This window comes from Manis pentadactyla, chromosome 4 (genome assembly GCF_030020395.1).
Source record: "Manis pentadactyla isolate mManPen7 chromosome 4, mManPen7.hap1, whole genome shotgun sequence".
Classification (NCBI taxonomy): domain Eukaryota; kingdom Metazoa; phylum Chordata; class Mammalia; order Pholidota; family Manidae; genus Manis; species Manis pentadactyla.
The window spans coordinates 6,393,845-6,415,460 of NC_080022.1; the positions used below are offsets into that span (position 1 = coordinate 6,393,845).

A 21,616-nucleotide genomic window follows, 5' to 3' on the forward strand; every position below is an offset into this window, starting at 1 on the left:
CATTGTACCAGACCAGCCAGAGGACAGCCCCACCTACAGCAGATACAGGGTCATAGCACAGAGGCTCCTTCCTGTGCGCTTGGCCCACTGGCCCTGGCAGTGGAAGCAGGCACTGCAGCCAGGAAGCAGAAAAGAGCTCTTTCCTCCCGGAAGGTACCAACTTCACTCACCTGCAGCCCCTGCCATTGCTCCAGGGGCTGAGCAGCTCCAGAGAGTAGAGCTTCTGGGTACTAGAGGGCACCACCTACACCAAGTTATTTTTACAAATATGAAATGTCGAAAGAACCTGGTACAAACCAAAATCCCACAAACACCAGAAAGAGGGCCAAATGAAAATGAACTCACCAATCTTCCTGAAAAAGATTTCAAAATAAAAATCATAAACATGCTCAAAGAGCTACAGAAAAATATTAAAGACCTCAGGGAGGAATTCAAGAAAGAGATAGAAACTTTGAAAAAATATAGTATCTGAAATGAAACATACAATGGAGGGATTTAAAATCAGATTAGATGAAGTAGAGGAGATGGTAAGTCAAATATAAATTAGAGAATAGGAATACAAAGAAGCTGAGGCACAGAGAGAAAAAAGGATCTCTAGGAATTAAAGAATATTAAGATAACTGTGTGACCAATCCAAATGGAACAATATTCACATTATAGGGGTACCAGAAGAAGAAGAGACAGAAAAAGGGATAGAAAGTGTCTTTGAGGAGGTAATTGCTGAGAACTTTCCTAATCTGGGGAAGGAGATAGTCTCTCAGGCAATATAGGTGCACAGATATCCCACCAAGGGACCCAAGGAAGACAACACCAAGACATATAATAATTAAAATGGCAAAGACCAAGGATAAGGACAGACTATTAAAAGCAGCCAGAGAGAGAAAAAACATCACATACAAAGGAAAACATATCAGGCTATCATCATATTTCTCAACAGGAACCTTACAGGCCAGAAGAGAGTGGCATGATATATTTAATGCAATGAAACAGAAGGGCCTGGAACCAATAATACTCTACCCAGCAAGGCTATTATTTAAATTTGAAGGAGGGATTAAACAATTTCCAGATAAGCAAAAGTTGAGAGAATTTATCTCTCACAAATAATTTCTACAGTATATTTTGGAGGGACTGCTATTGATAGAAGTGTTCATAAGACTAAATAGATGTCACCAGAGAAAATAAAACCACAGTAAAGGAAGTAGAACAATTAATTACTAAGCAAATGCAAAATTATATCAACTACCCCCCAAAGTCAGTCAAGAGATACACAAAAAGTACAGAATAAGACACCTAATATATAAAGAATGGAGGAGAAAGAAAAATGAGGGGGGAAAAAAAAAGAACCTTTAGATTGTGTTTGTAATAGCATACTAAGTGAGTTAAGTTAAATGTTAGATAGTAAAGAAGCTACCCTTGAACCTTTGGTAACCACAAATCTAAAGCCTGCAATGACAATAAGTACATATCTATCGATAGTCACCCTAAATGTAAGTGGTCTGAATGTACCAGTCAAAAGACATAGAGTCACTGAATGGATAAAAAACAAGACCTGTATATATGCTGCCTACAAGAGACTTACTTCAAACCCAAAAGACAAACACAGACTAAAAGTGAAGAGTGAAGGGATGGAAAAAGATATTTCATGCAACTAATAGGGAGAAAAAAGCAGGATTTACAGTACTTGTATCAGACAAAATATACCTCAAAACAAAGAAAGCAACAAGAGACAAAGAAGGACATTACATAATGATAAAGGGGTCAGTCCAACAAGAGGATATAACCATTATAAATATCTATGCACCCAACATAGGAGCACCTACATATGTGAAACAAATACTACAGAATTAAAGGGGGAAATAGAATGTAATGCATTCATTTTAGGAGACTTTAACACACCACTTACTCCAAAGGACAGATCAACCAGACAGAAAATAAGTAAGGACACAGAGGCACTGAACAACACTTTAGAACAGATGGACCTAACAGACATCTACAGGACACTCCACCCAAAAGCAGCAGGATACACATTCTTCTCAAGTGCACATGGAACATTTTCAAGACTAGATCATATACTAGGCCACAAAAAGAGCCTCAGTAAATTCAGAAGGATTGAAATTGTACCAACCAGCTTCTCAGACCACAAAGGTATGAAACTAGAAATAAATTATGTAAAGAAAAGAAAAAAGCCCACAAACACATGGAGGCTTAGTAACACACTCCTAAATAATCAATGGATCAATGACCAAACAAAAACAGAGATCAAGCAATATACGGAGACAAATGACAACAACAGCTCAATGCCCCAACTTCTGTGAGACACAGTGAAGGCCATGCTAAGAGGGAAGTATATGGCAATACAGGCCTACCTCAGGAAAGAACAATCCCATATGAACAGTGTAAACTCACAATTAATGAAACCAGAAAAAGAAGAACAAATGAGGCACAAAGTCAGTAGAAGGAAGGACATAATAAAGATTAGAGCAGAAATAAATAAAATTGAGAAGAATAAAACAATAGAATCAATGAAAGCAGGGGGTGCTTCTTTGAGAAAATAAACAAAATAGATAAATCCCTAGCCAGACTTATCAAGAAAAAAAGAGAGTCTACACACATAAACAGAATCAGAAATGAGAAAGGAAAAATCACTACTGACACCACTGAAATACAAAGAATTATTAGAAAATACTATGAAAAATTATATGCTAACAAACTGGATAACTTAGAAGAAATAAACAACTTTCTAGAAAAATACAACCTTCCAAGGCTGACCCTGGAAGAAACAGAAAATCTGAACAGACCAATTACTGGCAAGGAAATTGAACTGGTAACCAAAAAACTACCTAAGAACAAACCCCTAAACCAGATGGCTTCACTGCTGAATTTTACCAAACATTTGGTGAAGACCTAATACCCATCTTCCTTAAAGTTTCCCAAAAAGTAGAAGAGGAGGAAGTACTTCCAAACTCATTCTATGAGGCCAGCTGACATATAGAAAAACAATTGCATTTTGTATATTGTCTTTTGTATGTATCAACTTTGTATATTTGTTAATTATAATAATTTATTTTGTTGACATTTTTAAAATTTTCTGTTTACCCAATTATGTCATCTCTGAATAAGATTACATTTCTTCCCTTCTAATCCTTTCACATCTTTATTTCACTGGACTGGGCCTCCAGAGAAATCTGAATATAAGTTGTAGCAAGCATCCTTGTCTTTGACCCAGTCTCAGGAAAACTTCCAAATTTTATCATTAAATATGATGGTTGCTGTAGAATTTTGGGGGTAGATATTATTTATCAGATTGAGAAAAATCCTACCTATTACCCTAGTTTCCTAAGTATTTTTTAAGTTACAAGTGGATTCTTATTTTCTCTTTTAGATGGTGAATTTCATCAATTGATTTTTCTGCATATGTAGAAATACTTTCAGTATCTTTTTCCCTTTTACTTTTGCTACATTAATTTTCAAATGTTAAACCAACCTTGTATTCCTGGGACAAACCCAATCTCTGGTGATACCTTATCTTGTTTGTAGATCCCTGGTGATCTCTGATGCTTTCAAAGACATTCTCACACAAATGATTTTCCCAGTGTTTCTAGTGTTCTCAGTGGATGGGTTGGTATAACGTAAGCTAGACTGCCTCTGCAGAAGTGGGAGAACCTTAAAGATTTAAAATTTCAGTGCTCTGTTATGTCCTTTACACTTTTAGATCAATATTGCAGAGGTTTGTACGGGCACACAGCAAAGGACTCTATTTCTGATGCAGAGGCTCCCCTGCATGTTGGGCTGTGACACAGGCCCAAAGCTGACTCTTCAGTCTCCTGCCACACACACTGAAGGGGTATTGCCCCACCTACTCATGGAAGATTTGACCGCATCGGGTCTTTGACCCCCCTCTCCTCTGGGCAACCGATACCTTCTCAAGTTGCTGTTCCAATCCAGCCAGCTAACTCTGGTCACATCATTGTGGCCATTAAGAGCTTAGATGCGCCTGGCAATTGTGTATTCTCCTGACAGGTCAGCTGTTGTCCATCTTGTCCCTCCATTCCTGGTGTGTTTCATGACATTGCTGACTTGTTACTCTGTTCTTTAAAGTCTAAATCAAATTTCCAGCCACTTATGCTTTAATTTAGCTTGGTGGTTCTCTACATCCTTCCTTGGGGTGGGCCGAATAACAGCCCCCTGAATAATGTCCACATCCTAATCCCTGGAACCTTTGAATACTACAAAAGAGATTTGCAGATATGATTCTGTTAAGGATCTTGAGATGGGAGAGATTATCCTGGATTATCCAGGTGGGTCCTGAATGTAATGACAAGGAGGGAGGCAAGAAGGTCAAGGAAGAAGGAGGCCCCTTGAGCCTAACGTAGGAGTGAAGACGGATTGGAATTGCTGATTGACCAGCTCCGGGTGGAGCTGAAAGACTGACATACCTGTCTTCCAGAAGTAAACTAGGGTGGAGTCCATACAGGGGATATAAGCAAGACTCTGGACGCTGCCAGTCAAAGGCACAGCCCGAGGGAGATGCAGAGGGCACAGCGAGTTCCGACAGCAGGTCCCGCGGTGAGTCTGCCCAGAGAAGGGGCACATGATGTTAACGGCAGGCTAAGCTGTAAATGTTTTTAGGTATTTGGTTCCTATTTTGCTAATACCTAAATTAATAATTTAGAGAAGAGGATTTCTACCAGGGTTTTGGTCTGGGTGTTTTGATGTGGGTTTTTGGAAGAAGGTAGGTATGGTGGAGGAAAATGCCTGTGGGCAGACACCCCTAAATGAGAGATGCTGAGTTCTAGGAGGACGGATGAGACAGGAGATAGTCTAGAAGATCAGGGAGTTCATCCACAGGAGGCTGGTGAGAGAGAGCACGGATGTCCCCGGTGAACTGCGGCTGGGCATGACCGAATTCTGCAAGCAGGTCATTAAACATGATGGTTTAGTTATGTGAATGCTTCACTTACATGAACATAACTGAAAGTCAGAAAGGAAATAAAAATTGTTTGAGGAGTCACAAAAGGTGTTTCAGGGTTTGTGTACGTTTGTATTTGTGCAGCTTCTGGGCGCTCCGTTCAGCTCGGCCCATTCTTCTGGCACACAGAATTCTAAGGCGGGTAGTCACCTGAGCTCTGGGCAGATAAAACACAGCAAACAAGAAGCCAGGAGATGGAGAAAGCCCAGGAGACATCTAGCAAGCTAAGGCAGCAATGCTAGTTACACAGGATGGACAGTCACGCCCGGGACTTTCAGGCACCCCTGCTGCCCAGCCCTGCCCCAGAACCTCCCAACCATCATATAACCAACCAACTAAAGGGTCAACCCGGCGCAGCAGGGGGCTTCCAGACCCTGCTACAGTACCGTCCCACTTCTGTTCTGATTGGTCGGGCCCTGGCCTTATGGATCTTGATAATTTGAATAATACCCATGAACGTGTATGTTGCTTTAACAATTAAGCTAGCTAATTCTCCCCTCAATATCTGATATAAGAAACCCAAAGTTATACTGGCTTGGGGATATTTCAAGATGGGAGAACAGTCTCACATAGTTAGGCCCAGTGGGCATTAATGCATTACAATGCACGATAGTAACTGATTTTCATATTCGTGGGCCTCGGTCATTAAGAAAAGCTTAATCATGTTCCACTTAATCTATTTAAGAAAGCAGGCAAGAGGCATGAGTGTGATAAATTTTAGAAGTTTTCATCCAAAACGGATTAAACGTCTTGGTGCTTATATAGAAGCCTATAACCACTAGAAAACTTACTTGTCCAGAATGACTTCAGGATTCCAGAGCTGAAGCTCCCGAGTGAAACAGAACAATGGCCTCTCTGTATGACAGACAAGACGTGTGTATCTTGGGTAGCAGATCCGTGCTTCCACGCCGGCTGACCTGAGCATTGCTCACCTGGCGCCTGGGCTGTTGCCTCTCCTGACTCTCCTGGACTGACCAGGCCTCCGTGCTCACCTGGGCTGGGCACAACTCCCCACCCTCTTCCTTTTCTTTGCCTCAGTGGGTCTTTGTCCAAGAGCTTTTGTGGCACCAAGAAGAACAAAGTTCCTTTCTCACTTTTACCGTGATGTTGTGAAGAAAATGGTCTACTTGTCAACTCATCTCAGCTGCTCAAACCATAGGCCCTAGAAAGATAGGAGTAAATAATAAGATACAGCCTTGATGAGCTAGAGGGTGGTTGGATGAAGGCAGAAGCAGGTTCAGAGTCTAATGTGACCCACTAAAACCAAACAACCAACCCCCGTGCTCCACAAATGCAAGGAGGAAAGGCACGTTCAAAGTTAATGAAGAATTTTAGGGTTGAAGACAGTGAGCCAGAAAGCAGGCAACAGATGACCTTGCCTGATTCAGTGCTACGTCATTGGCGTATGTGACACAGGAAAGGGAGGAGCCTCTTTCCTCTAGGAATGTGCCCTCATTAGCAGATGGGTCCTGGCTGATCTGATCACCTTATTAACTTAAGTACTCACTCTAGCCACCCATTGTCCAATTAGCCAGCTGTACAGACTGCCAGCCCGCCCAGGCTCTGGTCTGAGCCAAAGGGCAGACGCAGACCTGTGGCACAAATATGGTGCAATAAGGCTCCCTGGTGGGGTTGCTGAAATTACAGAGTCACAAAGATAATTGTGCCCTTACTGCGAGCTTTCTGTGGGGCAATAGCAGCACCAGGGCACCCTGGGCTCCCAAAGCGCTGACCCCAGGACAGCAGACGCCCGCGGGCAGTGGAGCCAGAGGGCACCCTCCAGCTGGGTGGGTCCTGCCCCTGGAGCCCTCCCTCCGAGCTCTCCACCTGCCTCCTCCAGCTCCCCACGGCCCCTCTCTCCTCCCTCTCTGCAGTCCCCCCACCCCATAGCTCCTCCCCACGCCAGCACCCCCTGCACAGGTGATCCAAACCTCCTGGGCTTCCACCACACCCTGACCTCTCGGGCTCCATCTCCATTCCCTAATTCTTTCCCTGATTTCCAATTCCTACTCCCAAGAAAAAGCTCAGCTCAGTGTGTGTGTTCCTGCCAGGTGGATACCAAGGAGCCCTGCTGTCCTCAGCAGAGGTGGGGTCTCACAGGGCCTACAAAGTGGCTCTTTCAAGCAGGGCTGGGGCCCGGCAGGCAGGGTGTGACTTACTGAGCCAAGACTAGAGGTGGGGGGGGTTCTAATGTCTGAAGATGTGGAAAAGAGTTCTATGATTTGGAGAATGAGTCCTTCATTTTTTTACGGCTAGCCCCTCCCTAATGGTGGAGTGACAATGAGAAGTCACTTCCTTCTTCATAAAATCAGGGTCTCAATAAATAATAATGCCATTTGCCACACACCAGGTGACGCTCTGAGTACTACACACAGATTTTGTTGCTGAATCCTATCATTAAATCCCATTTGAGATGGGGAAACAGGCACAGAGTAGTTGAGTAACTTGCCCAATGTCACACAGCTTACAAGGGGCAGAACAGGGATTGAACCCTGCCAGTCTGGTTTCAGAATCTTTGCTCTTAACCTCGAAATAATGCTTAATTTGTGCTGCCCTATTGCCATTCCAGCATCCCTCAGACTCCAGGGAAAAGTGAGTGATGATATAGATGAGGCTGGGATGGGGAGGGAGGAGCTAGTCTGCTCTCCAGAACACGACGGGCCTTTGTATCTGGCCAGGGCAGCAAGCCCCTGCCTGCCCTTTGCCTTTTTCCCTCTCTGAAGGGCATGGGAAATGCTGGGCTGTCAGCAGGAATAAACTCAGGAGTTTCTCCTTCAGCTAATTTCAAGAGCTGTTTACCCAAGGGCACGCAGGAGGATTAGGTAACCCGTTGATCCGGCGTGTCCGATTGGTTCGGGTGTGACCGAGCACACTGCAGCTGTGCGAACAGGTGCATCCCACGGAGGAACACGGTGCCCCCCAGCTGCCGTGGCCCAAAGACACGCTCGGGATGTGGTTTCTGAGCCGGGGCCCTCGGGGCAACCAGCGATTTAAGAGTGAGGACGAGAACGTGATGGCATCCAGCCAGGACTTTCCATTCCATGCCCACAGCCCCCACGGGCAGGTGGTAGGGGGGCCAGGCCGTTTCCAGCATGGCTCCCTGAGGGCAGCCGTTAGTCTGCAGTGGTGGCCTGTGTCACCGGTGGAATCCACTAGGGTTTGCAGGCCCTGCGCCTCACCTGCCCCCAGCTCTGCAAGGACACAGGCCAGGAAGTGCATTCGTTCCAGGAAGGCCTCCCATCCCGCCGCTGCCTTGGGCCCTTCTGTAGCCACTTGTTCACAAAGGCCGCACTGTTTGGCCCTTCGAGCGCCTGCTCTTAAGTTAGGGCAACAAACACCCAAACCCGGGGCTACCTGGACGCAGTCATGACACCGGAGGAGATGAGGCAAGTGACACCACTTGGCCAGGTGCACCAAGTCAGAAGGGCCATTGTGGGGAAGGTGGTGTTGTTTTAGTGGGAGCAGCAAGGGGTGGGTCAGCCACCAGACCCGGTCAATTGTTATTTACAGTTTCTTGGCTTTTAAAAGAAGCGCTTCCCCAGCTTTGGTCGTGATTCCAGACCTGCGGCACCATGACTACTCTCGTGCCACTGCTGTCTCTGCTCCTCCTGGGGGCCCAGGCCCAGCACGGGTCCGAGTGGACCTACTCAGGTAAGCCCCCACCCCAAGGGGCTCATTCCCCGCACCTTGAGGAAGAAGCATCCCCCTTCCTGACGACAGTGGCACTTCATGGGCAGCCAGGCCAACCACACACGAGGGCACGCGGTGCCTCTGCTGGGTCTGCTCACCGTGGGTTCCACATCTTGGGGTGCACAGAGAACTCCCCAGACTTAGACCCTCATTGAGGAAAAGAGGAACCAACCCTCCCCCTTCACAGGTCCCTGACTCATTTGCAGGTTTTTTGCTTTAAAACCTTTTCTGCCCACGGTGCTGGCTGAGAGCCGCTCCCCCTTCTGCCGCATCTCGGAGGGCATGAGGGGTTTGAGTTTTCTTGGAAATTTCACGAAGCCCGTTTTATCCAGAACGTCTTGACCTGCCGAGAAGCCAGTGGCCTGTAGATGGCCTCCAGGCTGTCCTCTCTCAGTTGCTGCGGCCTTGCTGAGCCCCGAAGCTGCCGAAATCCAACTTCTGAAACATGAAATTGAAAATCCTGGCACTTAGCACAGGTGCTGGTCCATGTGTGAGCCAGAGATGGGAAGACCGTGTCTGTGGGTCTGGGCAAGGGATGAGGCCACAGAGGACGCTCAGGACCGCTGGCAGATGACAGAGCCAGGAGCACCCATGCTGGTGACACCCGCTCTCTGCACAGCCCCCTCAGCCTCCGGCACAAGGGAAAGCCTGCATTCGGGGGAGGGGAGCATATGTTCTGTTTGGTCAAGGGCAAGAGAACTGGGGACACTGCAAGGAGGCTCGAAGTGCAGCCCCAGAGGGCAGGACTGCCCCCTCTGCTGACCGCTCCATCCTGGAGCAGGAGTGCCACACGCAGCCAGGGCCACAGCGTCGCTGGGGCTCCGCTTCCTGGGGCCCCTCGGCCCTGCGGGGGCTCAGACAGTGGGGAAGAGGCAATTGCAGCAGCTAAGGGCTTGTCCTCCCCGGGCTCAGCCTGGCCTCTGAGTGTCCAGCAGCCCAGGGGAACTTGGGGAAGCTACTGCAAACGCCTCAGGGATACTGGAGAAGCCGCAGCACTGCTAGGGATGCAGCCAGAGCCTTTGATCTATGAAGGGGCTGTGCTCCAGGCCTCTGGTCTTCATCCTGGCATCCTGCCTCCGGGAAAGATCTATTTAAAAGCTGGTTTGTGTTATTAAATGGAGAAGAGCAGAGAAATAGAGTTGACTTTTCTATTGATTACAAAGCAAAGAATCTGTGAGAGGCCCAAACACACCCCGCGGCTCTCCCCCAAGGGACAGAGGGCCTGGGCTCCCAGGTGAGAATGGCTGGGACCAGGACGCACGGATGCCTGGGGGCCGAGTTGCTCATTATAATGACCTGCTTCCATCATTCTCTCCCTGTGATTAGACCTGCCTTAAGGAAGATAAATTTCCTTCCTTTGATATTTTTTAATGAATCATTTTGGTCGTTTCTGAACCTGACGCTTCCTTGTGAGCACCCTAAAACCTTGTGGGCACCCAGGTGGTCCTTGCCATACTGGGAACCAATGAAAGGGGCCGGGGCAAGAAAACAGGTGGGGAGGTCCTGCCGTATGGGTGAGGGCTGCGTTACTGTTGGGAAGGGGACATCTGGCCTTTCAGGGGAAATGAGCAAGACAACCCTAAAGCCGCACAGAAATGCTGAGCCCTCTGATGCACTGATCAGCTGAGAGTAATTCAAAGGGAAAATGAAACCATGCATGAAAGATTTTTGAAAAATCTTTTTGAAAGCCATGCTTTCAAAACACTGGCCAAGTTCCCAGGGCCCGTGGTTGCAACAGAGATGTTAGGAATGAGCAACCAGGGCCCCCAGACAGCAGGGTGGCGGAGTGGACTTAGATGCCCTCCCGCCTCCTTCTGCAGGCCCTCCTGCTTTCTGGGAGGCAGACCTCTGGCCTTGATCCTGGCACCCTGCCTGCCAGGTGGGCCTCCCACTGGGAGGGCTTTGCTGCAGCCCCTCCGGCCATGACCCGCTCTGCTCTCTCCCGTCTCAGTGGGGCCCCTGGACGAAGCACACTGGCAGAGGGAGTACCCTGCTTGCGGGGGGAAGAAACAGTCGCCCATCGACCTGCAGAGGAACCATGTTCAGTACAATCCCTCCCTGAAGGCTCTGAAACTGACAGGCTACGAGGACCAGGCGGGCGAGTTCCTCATGACCAACAACGGCCACACAGGTGAGGGACAGTGACGGGCTCCAGGCCGCGGGTCGTCAGCCGGGAATGGCGGGTGTTGCTGCCAGGAGCAGGACACACACCCATCAGAGCACCGCCTCGCAGCGGGAGGGCTGACCAGTGGTAGGCCCTGAGGAACCCTGATCTACCAGTTTTCAAATGTAGTGAAATTTGAATGAGTACTAAGTTTAATAATAACATTAATATGATGGAATTCAACACCTGTGAATTTTGATTTTACAGGGTTCTTTTTATATCTTGGAGTCTAAGATAAATACATTTATTTATATATAAATTTTAATAGATTTCATTTGTTGGAGCAGTTTTAGGTTCCTAGTAAAATGGAAAGTGCAGCCATTTCCCATATTCCCGCCTCCCCCATTATAAACATCAGACTGTTTGTTACCAAGGATGAACCAGCGCTGACACCTAACACTGAAGTGCATAGTTGACCTGAGGGCTCACTCTTGGTGATGTAGGTTCTGTGGGTTTGGACATATGCATAATGACGTGTATTCATCATCACATTGTCCTTCAGAGGAGTTTCACTGCCCTGTCACCCTCTGTGCTCTGCTCTGTTACCCCTTCCCCTGCTCCCACCCCTGGCAACCACTGATCTCCATTGATCTTTTCACCATCCCCACAGTTCTGCCTTTGCCTGGATGTCTCAAAAGTGGAATCATACAGTATGTAGCCTCTTCCGATTTGGTTTCTGTCACTTAGTATCTGCATTTAAGATCCTCCCTGTCTCTTTACGGCTTGATAGCTCATTTCTTTTTAGTGTTGACTAATATTCCATTGTCTGGATGGACCATAGCTTATCCATTCACCTGCTGAAAGACATCTTGGCTGTTTCCAAGTTTCCACAATTATGAATAAAACTGCTATAAACATCCATGTGCAGATTTTTAGGTGGATATAAATATTCAACTCCATCTGGTAAATACCAAGGAGGGTGATTGCTGGATCATATGGTAAGAGTGTGTTCACTTCTGTGGGAACCGCCAAACTCTCTTCCAGAGTGGCTGCACCACGTTTCACCCCACCAGAAATAAGGGAGACTTCCTGCTGCTCCACGGTCTCGCCAGCATCTGGCGTTGTCAGTGTTCTGAACTGTGGCCATTCTAATAGGTATACATGGTATCTCATTGTTTTAATGTGCATCTCCCTCATGACACAGGGTGTGGAGCACCTTTCCATATGTTTACTTGCCATATGTATATTTTCTTTAGGGAGGTGTCTGTTTAGTCTCTGGCCCATTTTTTAACTGGGTTGTTTGTTCTCTTTGGTGAGTTTTCAGAGTTCAATGTGTACTTTGGATGGCAGTCCTTGATTAGATGTCCCTTTTGCAAATATTTTCTCCCAGTCTATAGCTTGTCTTCTAATTCTTTTGACATTATCTTTTGCAGAGCAGAAGGTTTGAATTTTAATGAAGCCCAGGTTATCAACTATTTCATGGATCATGTCTTTAGTGGTGTATCTATAAAGGCAGCACCATACCCAAGGTCATCTAGATTTTTCTCCTATGTTATTTTCTAGGAATTTTATAGTTTGACATTTCACATTTAGGTCTATATCCATTTTGAGTTAATTTTGATGAAGGGTGTGAGGTCTTTTTATTTTTTTGCACGTGGATGTCTAATTGTTCCAGCACCATTTGTAGAAAAGATTCCATTGTGTTTCCTTTGCTCCTTTATTGAAGATCAGCTGACTATATTTACATGGATCTATTTCTGGTCTCTATTCTGTTTCATTGATCTATTGTTCTTTCACCATTACCACACTGCCTTTATTACACAACTTTATAGTAAGTCTTGAAGTCTGGTAGTATCAGTCCTTTGATTTTGTTGTTCTCCTTCAGTTCTGAGTCAGCTATACTGGGTCTTTGGCCTCTCCATGTAAACTCTCAAATCAGTTTGTTGACATCCACAAAATAACTTGATGGAATTTTCACTGGGATTGTGTTCAATCTATAGAACAATTTGAGAAGAGCTGGTATCTCAGCAACATCAAATCTTACTACACAGGAACATGGACTACCTCTCCATTCATTAGCTGTTTGACTTCTTTCCTTGGAGTTCTGTCATTTTCCTCAGATAGATCTTAGGTATAAACCTAACAAAATATGTATAAGTATTTAATTTTGGGGGTTGCTAATATAAATGATATGGTTTATAATTTCAAATTCTACTTTATATTTTTATGTGCCCCATTTTAAGTTGTTATATTCAACAGATATAAAATTATATTCCAATAAAAAGAAATTGAAAACACGCTTGGATGTTGAGATACACTCAGATTGCTACAAAAGTTTCTAAGTGTATTCTCAATTTCTCTATTTTCTTAGGCCCGAGGCACCAGGCCTTCAGTGCTCAGGCTGGGAAACAACACTGTTCTCTTACTAGGTACTGTCTGGCACTCCACTGTCAGCTTCCCGGAAAGGAGAGGCCATCTCTCATTCTTCTTTCTACCCCAGGACGTGTCACACAGCCTGACACAGATCAGATGCATTTCAGGGGAAACAACCTGTGCATGGAAGGATTAATCTCCGAATAGAGGCCACTGAGTGGTGCAGGATTCTGAGCAGGTTTTGATCTTTGAAGGCTACAGGAGCATGGTTGGTTTTGTCTTGTCTTTTTTTTTTTTTTGACTTTTATTTTGAAATAGTTTCAGGCTAGAAAAATTGCATAACTACTGCAGAGAATTTCCATATACCCTTCTCCCATTTCCCCTGATGCTAACATCTTATGACCATACTGCACTGGTACAACACAATTAACTTCTCTACAGACCTCATCTGAATCCATCACTGTCCCATTAATGTCCTTTGTCGGATCCAAGATTTAATCCAGGACCCCACTCTGCATGTAGCCATCCTATCTTGTCTCCTCCCAATGGAATCAGTTTCTTAGTCTTCCTTTGACCTTCACTGAAACCTTGACACTTTGCTGTTGTTTCCTGAGCACAGAACATGCTCAGATCACATGGTTTTTCTGGTCTGATCAGAACTTGGTTAAATTAGTTTTAAACAAGGGGGAGCAGCTTCTGGAAGGCAATCAATTTTCAGAATCTGGAAGGTTCAGCAGGTTGTTTTAGGGGGACGGATATTCAGTCTCACTTTTTCAATACACATTGACAAACTCGGAATTACTGCCATTTTTCAGTCTGGCCTGTGTGATCTTGTTGGTAAACCTTGAGAACTGGGACCTCCCGTCTGCAGGGAATTGTGTCTTGGGGAAAATTCCTTTTCAGGATCTCTGTCGTTGCTCAGGTGGTGCTCACTGTCCACTTAGGAAGCTCTGGTCTGGCCCTCAGCTCCCCAGTCTCGTGGCCCAGATGACTCTGCACATATTCTTTTAAGGGCTTGTCCATTTCCTCATGTGAGCTTTGATCCTGAGGCTGGCCACATTTTAAGCACTAAATACAAAACACCTGCCAAAGGGCACATTAAAAATCTTTGAGGCCAGATTCCTACTTCGTGGCATATTGTTATGAATTTAATCACAGCCCTTGTTGCTTTAAACAATTTGGAAGGAAAGAAGGGGACATTGGACAGTATCAAATATTTAATATTTTCTCTTTAAGAAGACTTACTTGTTTATAACCATCTTTGAGACTTTAACTAGAAAGACCTTGTTAACAGGACAGATGCTGGCTGTCCCTTTCCAATTCCTAAATTCTATCCTCATAGATATTTTTCTTAGTCAGGCACTGGTTTTACTCTCCATGCTTCCCTTTGCCTGGCTCATTCCAAAATACAGAGATTTCTCCAAGGCCTGAGCCACTGAAATGAACAATTGCAGTGGTACGATCGGAGTGACTTCCCCGAAGTACATCTGTAGGGCAGGAGGCAGGTGGCAGAGTGATCCATCTTCTCACTGGCAAGCACCAACCTTTGAATGCATCCATGGATAACAGCACATCAAATTAAATCCCAAGCCAAGAGTCCATGTGTTGTTTGACTTGTGGCAGGATGTGGTCTCTCGTCTTCTGAAGACAAGCTGAGGCCCACGGTGACATCCCATCCCTTCTCTGCCACGTTCCTGGCCCAGCTCTGCCCCCGACCAATGAATTGTGTGGCTCTGAGCAAGTCTTTCCACCTCCCCAGGTTGGCTTCCTTAGCCCTAAAATAAAAGTGTTAAAGGTCCACGGGATGTTCCCTTACATGGGGTGGACTGGACTGTTAATTGGGCTACTTCTAGAGGGCTACACAGGATGAGGGGTCTTACCACATCATGAAGAAGATAACAACCTCCACTTGGCCTTACAAACAGTACTCACTCTGGGGCGTAAACGTAATCAAAATAGTTCTGCAACCCTGCTTCTATTCTTACACCATACCCGAATTCCAAAATTGGCCAGAGGTGGAGAGCAAAATTCTATTTTCCAAACCCACTGGCCATACTTTTTCAGGGCCTCCCCCTGTACTGGGACCAACAAGCTGGACCTGCCACTGTGTGGTCCTGCCCCTGACCTTCTGGTTCTGGTGGGAAGGTGTGTACCCTGGGAGGGGTGCCAGCCCAGCCCAGCTTACTCAGCCTGGTCCCCATCCTGCCTCATGTACCTCCTCCCTACCGGTGACCCTGCTCTTGGCATTGCAAGCCAGTCTGTACTGGCTTGGCTAGGTGTGGCCAGGTGACCTGGGAAGCTGTCCAACCAGCTGGCCTGACCCATCCAGGCCCACCCACACAACTCCCTGCCCCCTCATCTTCTCTTCCAGTGCAAATCAGCCTGCCTCCTACTGTGCGTTTAACAGCCACTGACGGCACTGAGTACGTAGCCCAGCAGATGCACTTCCACTGGGGCGGTGCATCCTCAGACACCAGCGGCTCCGAGCACACCGTCGATGGGATCAGATATGTGACTGAGGTACCCTGAGGCCCCCAACTGGGTCCTCTTTCCTCCAAACCCAAGTCACTCTTCTTGGGAAAACAGCCAAGAAGAGTGTGCCATGGTGCCAGTCAAGTCACCCTGAGGCTGAATTTATTTTTCATTCATTCACAACTATTCACTGGTTGCTGCTGTGTGTGGGGGTTCAGGCAGAGTCCCTGCCTTCTCAGAACTCAGAGCAAGGCAGGAGTTTGTAGCCCAAAGAATGGGGCAGACCCTGTTGGTTTCAGCTGGGTTTCTATGTCTTAGATTTTCAGGGTTCTCTGTCTCACTTAGATCTGTCCTTAGGATGACTCTTCTAGGGAGACCTCAGGAGAACCCAGTGGCTTCATATGATCCCTCTGGACTCTTCCTGCTTGTCTGCCTGGAGGCAGGTGGGGTCAGGAAAACGCCCTTAAACTGCCATCTCCCCAGAAACCTACTCATGCTCTTCCTATTCTTGGAGAACTTTCTGGTACCGATAGATCTCATAGCCTGGATGGAGGGATGGGGGTCAGAATCACCCGTGTGAGACATTTATCTGAGGCCTCAGGCAGAGCACTTCTCTGACTTTTGCTCCTTACTTAAGACCTAGAAGCAGTTGAAGTCTATAGGAACTTCCCTTGACTTACCCTTTGTTGCTCCCACAGATTCACGTTGTTCACTACAACTCTAAATACGAGAGCTACGACATAGCCAAGGGTGCACCGGATGGCCTGGCTGTCCTGGCAGCCCTCGTGGAGGTAGGCGGAGACTGCACGTGACATTGCAGATTAGCGTCCAAGTGGCAATGAAGGGCCTTCCTTCCTGTCCCTCCTCATCTGTTCCTGAGCCCACAGTTCCGGGAACCACAGTCTCATGGGAAGATCTACCCTTTTCCCAGCTTTGCTCATGGTCACTATGCTCCTTCTGTGTTGCCACCTCAGACCCTTGGGTTTGGACAAGCTGCCTTGGAAAAGCTGGGATCACAGAAGGGCTGATGGGATGTGACCGGTCTGAGGATGAGCACCAGAGAGGCAGCACTTGGGCACTGCTCAGGAAGTCTGCAGGGTGGGCCTAGGGCTGGGGTGCAAGGAGTGGTCAGTGAGTCCAACCCCCCAACATAAGTATTGAGCTGGACAAAATGGTCAGAAACAACTGTGTCAGTGCTCTGGCCATGGACCAAGGGCAAAAGTCCAGGCATTTCCTTACGAAAAATAGCTAGAATTTTGAGTAGGAACAACAAGAATCTGTGGACTTCTTGCCTGGAGCTACTCCCACTCCCACCCCTTAACCTGGTCAGCAAGGGAGTTTTACTGGGAGGGGCTGCACAGGACAACCGGCAGCTTCACTGCGGCGGGGCGGGAGGCTCACTGGGTTTGGGATATGAGTTGAAGACCTATGTTCTGGGGCATTCCGGATAAAAGCAGCAAACTTGGCAGAAAAGACAGGAAACAGAGAGGAAACTTGCAGCTCTGAGTCTGAGGTTGGGGTGAGTGGCAAATGGCAACTAGTCAGAAATTTAATGGGGAGACCTCGGAAATGTGAGAGCCGCGGAAGGGCTATGCAAGACTCCCAAGAGGGCCTGATGCGAAGGCAAAGCTGAGGCCGACTTGTTAACTGGCTTCTCAGCCCACACACAGATCCATCAGCAGGAGGGGCCGGAGCGCGGCCTCCGCTAACATCACAGACAGGCCACAAAACTCTGCTGACCCCAGGTGGCCCTGGGAATCCAGGAAAGTAAGATTTAAGAATTGAGCAGGAACATCAGCTGCTATGTACTGCTGGGAAAACCTGCAGATGCAGCCCAGGTGAGTTAGCAAACCACACACACACACAACCTTTCAGGACAATTTTTAAAAATGAGAATTTAGATTTGCTGCTATATATTATCCAAAATATCCAGTGTTCAACAATGCAGTTGAGCATGCAAAGAAATGGGAAAACATGATCTGTACTTAGGAGAAGAAAAGTGGTCCATGGGAACTGACTCCGAGTGGACCTGGAGTGATGTAGCAGATGGTACTTTAAATCAACCATCATAAATATGTTCAAAGGATTAAAAGAAACTATGTCCAAAGAATTAAAGGAAGTGACAATGACTCAAAAAGGGGGAATCTCAATAGAGAAACAGAAACCATAAAAATACACCAAATGGGAAGTCTACTAGAGTTGAAAAGTATAGTAAAACAAAATGAAAGATTCACTACCTGGGCTCAGAGCAGATTTGGGGAAGCAGAAGAAAACAAATCTGTTCAACTGAAGATAGATCAAATAAATTATTCAATTTGAAGAACAAAGAAAAAAAAGTTGAAGAAAAATGGACACAGCCTTAGAGACTCCTGGGGACAAGATCACTCACCCCAACACACATGCTGTGGGAGTCCCAGAAGGAAGGGAGAGAAAAAGGGGCAGAAAAAGTATTGAAGAAACACTGGCTAAAAACTTCCCAAATTTGATGAAAACATTAGTCTTCCAATCCAAGATCTCCACAAACCCCAAGTCTGATACACACTGGACACATCACAGTCGAACTGCTAACAGCAGCAAGAGAAATAGGATTCACTGTATGCAGGGGACTGACATACATTCATGGCTGGCTGCTCATGAGAAACAAGTCATGGGAAGGCAATGGACTGACTCAACCAGGAATCCTATGTCCCGTTCAACCACCTTTTGAAAATGAGATGAAATAAAGACATTCCTAGATAACCTAAAACAGGTAACAGATGTCTTACAAGAAATAGTAAAGGACATCCTTTTGGCTGAAAGGAAATGACACCAGATAGGAACTCAAATCCACACAAAGAAATGAAGACGACTGGAAATGGTAAATATGTGGGTGAATATAAAAGACTATATCCATGTATTTTTTTGTCTAAAAAAAAAATCCCATATGATTATTTAAAGCACTGAGGACACCACTGTATTGTTGGGTTTGTAATGTGTGTAGATGTGTGTATGCGTGTGTATGTCTATGTATGTATATCATAGATGCATATGGGACAACAGCAGAGGAAAGGATGGGAAGAAGTAGAGCTATACTGGAGCAAAGTTGCTCTATTTTGCTGGAATTACATTAGTATTAACCCAAAGCAGACTGTGATTAAGTTAAGCTTTACATTGTGATCACTTGAGCCACTACTAATAACTAAAAATGGTGAAATGGTAAACAAGAAGTATTTGTTTAACACAAAAGGTGGGATGAGGAACAAAAAAGAGAGACATTTGGAAAAGAAATAGCAAACGGCAGCCATAAATCCAAGAAATCTGAACGTGCACTCGGCAGAAGAAAAATGGGATCCACACCACTGACTGAAAAGAACCCTTGAGAAATAGGACCTCCCCCCCGTTGGTTTGTGGGCTTTTTTTTTGCCAAAAGCAGCTTTGCACCTTTGACTTAAGATGTCAACACTCACAGAAAAAATAAGGAGTGATCTGGCAGGGGGCAGAATTGAAGGGGTTTCACCTAGGAGCCCCGGCTCCCGTTTGCTCAGCCAGAGGTCCTGGGGGTGAAGGGAGAGGGTGAGGCCAAGCCCCTCCATCACAGTGAATGGACTGGCAGACACGTCCCGAAGCTGGGTCCCTGGGGATGCTTTCATCCTGACTTCCGGTCATTCCCTGAGGGCATCACCAGTCACCAAGAAGCTCCTGTCCTGAGAAGCTGCCAACATGCTTCAGATCTTGTCTCCCTCGGAGACCAGTGAGCCCAGGCGGTTGGTGGCAGAACAGCCCGACTGTCTCCCCCATTCAGCTGGGACCCGAGTAGGCTGCCTCCTCCCAGCCCTGGCAAGTCTGCCCAGGCAGCAGAGCATCCAACAGCTGGATGGGTGGGGGGCAAGTCCCGGATGGGGGTCCCTTCTCCATTGGGCTGACAGCTCCATGTCTCTCCTACAGGTCCAGGATGATGCTGAAAACACGTATTACAGCAGCTTCATCGCTCACTTGAACAACATCAAGTACCCAGGTAAGGGAAGCCAGCAGCGGCTGCGGGAGGGAAGAGGAATGAGTGTGGGTGTGTCGGGGGGCACAGGAGGGTGACTCTGGTGGGAGGGTGGCAGGTAAGCCCTGCCCCGGGAGCACAGCCCTCCCTGTGCACCATCACTTGTTCCAGCGGCCCACCTGCTCTTAAATGCTACCTGCTGATCCCCACAATCAGAACTTCCGGATGGCCAGAGCTCCGCTGACTAGGGATGGCCTCTCTTACTGGCTTCTCACCTCCGGCCCCTGCTGGCTGGGAAAATCCCGATCACTAGAGAGCGCTGTCCTCCGTAGCTTCAAGCTGCAAAGAATGTGGAGTGAGGCCCCTCATCTTCACACCTGGACATGCAAACCCCCTGGGGCTGGTCTCCCTTCCCTCTGCCTCCAGAGCGATCACCCACTCCCAAGGTCAGCCCTTGACCTTGGACAATAACCTCATCAGCTTTGAAGTGGTTCTGTGCACCCCACCCTGGCCACATCCCCCGGACTCCAGCCCCGACGGCAGTCCCCACTGGCCTCCTCCATGGGCCTCCACATGCTCATGACCAGCCGCCCTTGTCCTTTCATCTCTTCACCGAGCTTAGATCCCACGGGCCACCATTCTGACGTGCCAGGCAAATGCCCTCCACAAGCTCACCTGGCAAAACCCCAGACCAGCTCCCACCTACTCAAAACCTGAGCCAAATGGCTGAGTGTGGCTGGACGGAAACACACAGACATCTAACTGGTATTATTGTTGGACATATTTGCCAATACCTAAACAAATATGAATGGGCCAGAACACTGCCCGGAAATCCTAACACAGTCCTCTGGGCATTTGCTCTCCCCCCTCCGAATGCTGCTCCTCCTCTCTCCCAAGGCCCCTGCACCCTGGCCCCAGCTTCTCCCTTGGAGCAGGTGCCTCGACCCCACTTCACTGAGAAGATAGAAACTCATCTGAGCCTGTCCGCACCTGCCCAAGCTCCACGTGCCCTCCTCTGTGCGAGGGGTGAAGAGTCCCCGCCCCAGCACCTGAGTGCTGAGCCCCCCATCTTCGCTCTCAAGGCCTTCCCACCTGTTCCTCCCGCTCTCCTGCATCATTGACTTCCTACTCTTCAGATCCTTCTGCTCAGCACACAAATCTCTTTGTGTCTGAGGTCCAAACAAACACATCTCTTGAGCCTCCTACTCCTCCAGCTTCCTCCCCATCTTTAGCTCCCCGTGGAAGAATTGTTTAAGGTCCCATTCTCTTTTCTCACCCACCCTAAGCTGGCCCCAGCCCTCCCTGAGCCTTTAAGGCCACCCCGTTGCCGGCTGCCCCGGCCACTGTTGTCCTGAAGCGATGGCCCGTTACGCCTGGCTGTCACTCTGGCCCTGCCCCTCCCCCTGCCCCCAGCTCTGCTCTCTTTTCTGGCTCTTGCCCTAATGCTGGCGGGCACCAAGGCTTCCCTCGGTGACCTTCAACGCATGGCCTGAGTTGCCTTCTCTAGGCTGTGGACTCCAAAAATCCCCATCTAGTCCCCCATGTGGTGACAGCACCAGGCCAGCAGGTGAGGCGAGGAAGAAGCAAGAGCCGGTGGCTCATTTACTGACCACGAACAAAGCCAGCGGGAGAAACCACGGGCGTGTGGTGTAAGGCACATCCGTGAACTCACTGGCCTCAGAGATTCTAGTTCTACTGACTGACCCTGACGCATTCCCTTCTCTGATGCAATAAACTCCACTTCTGATCAAAACTGCCCACAACACTGACCTCTCTGAACTCAGGATTCTTTACCCGCCTGGTTACCTGATATTGCCATGTGGATTTAAACCCAACGTGGCCAAAACGTAACTATCCCCCTTCCAGGCTTGTCCCTAAACTGACATTCTCACCTTAGCAAAGAGCACCATCATCCATCCCGTTGTTAAGCCCCAAATCCCGAATTCATTCCTGATTTTCCTCTGCCCATTACCTGCCACACACACACCAGCAGCAGGTCCTGTTGTTTGTAACTCCCTGTTTCCAGATCTTTGGGGAA

General features: G+C 47.5%; 1 protein-coding gene across 1 annotated transcript in view; it reads left to right on the forward strand.

Annotated features, from left to right (window-relative positions):
* Positions 1-4,469: 4,469 nt before the first annotated feature.
* CA6 (carbonic anhydrase 6) overlaps positions 4,470-21,616 on the forward strand; it is a 30,921-nt gene continuing 13,774 nt past the window's right edge. Inside the window, exons 1-6 of the mRNA XM_036925282.2 lie at positions 4,470-4,566; positions 8,480-8,620; positions 10,611-10,790; positions 15,508-15,656; positions 16,307-16,399; positions 19,533-19,602. Of these exons, the coding sequence (XP_036781177.2) occupies positions 8,542-8,620; positions 10,611-10,790; positions 15,508-15,656; positions 16,307-16,399; positions 19,533-19,602 (571 nt within the window). The 5' untranslated portion in view covers positions 4,470-4,566; positions 8,480-8,541. The remainder of the gene's footprint in view (positions 4,567-8,479; positions 8,621-10,610; positions 10,791-15,507; positions 15,657-16,306; positions 16,400-19,532; positions 19,603-21,616) is intronic.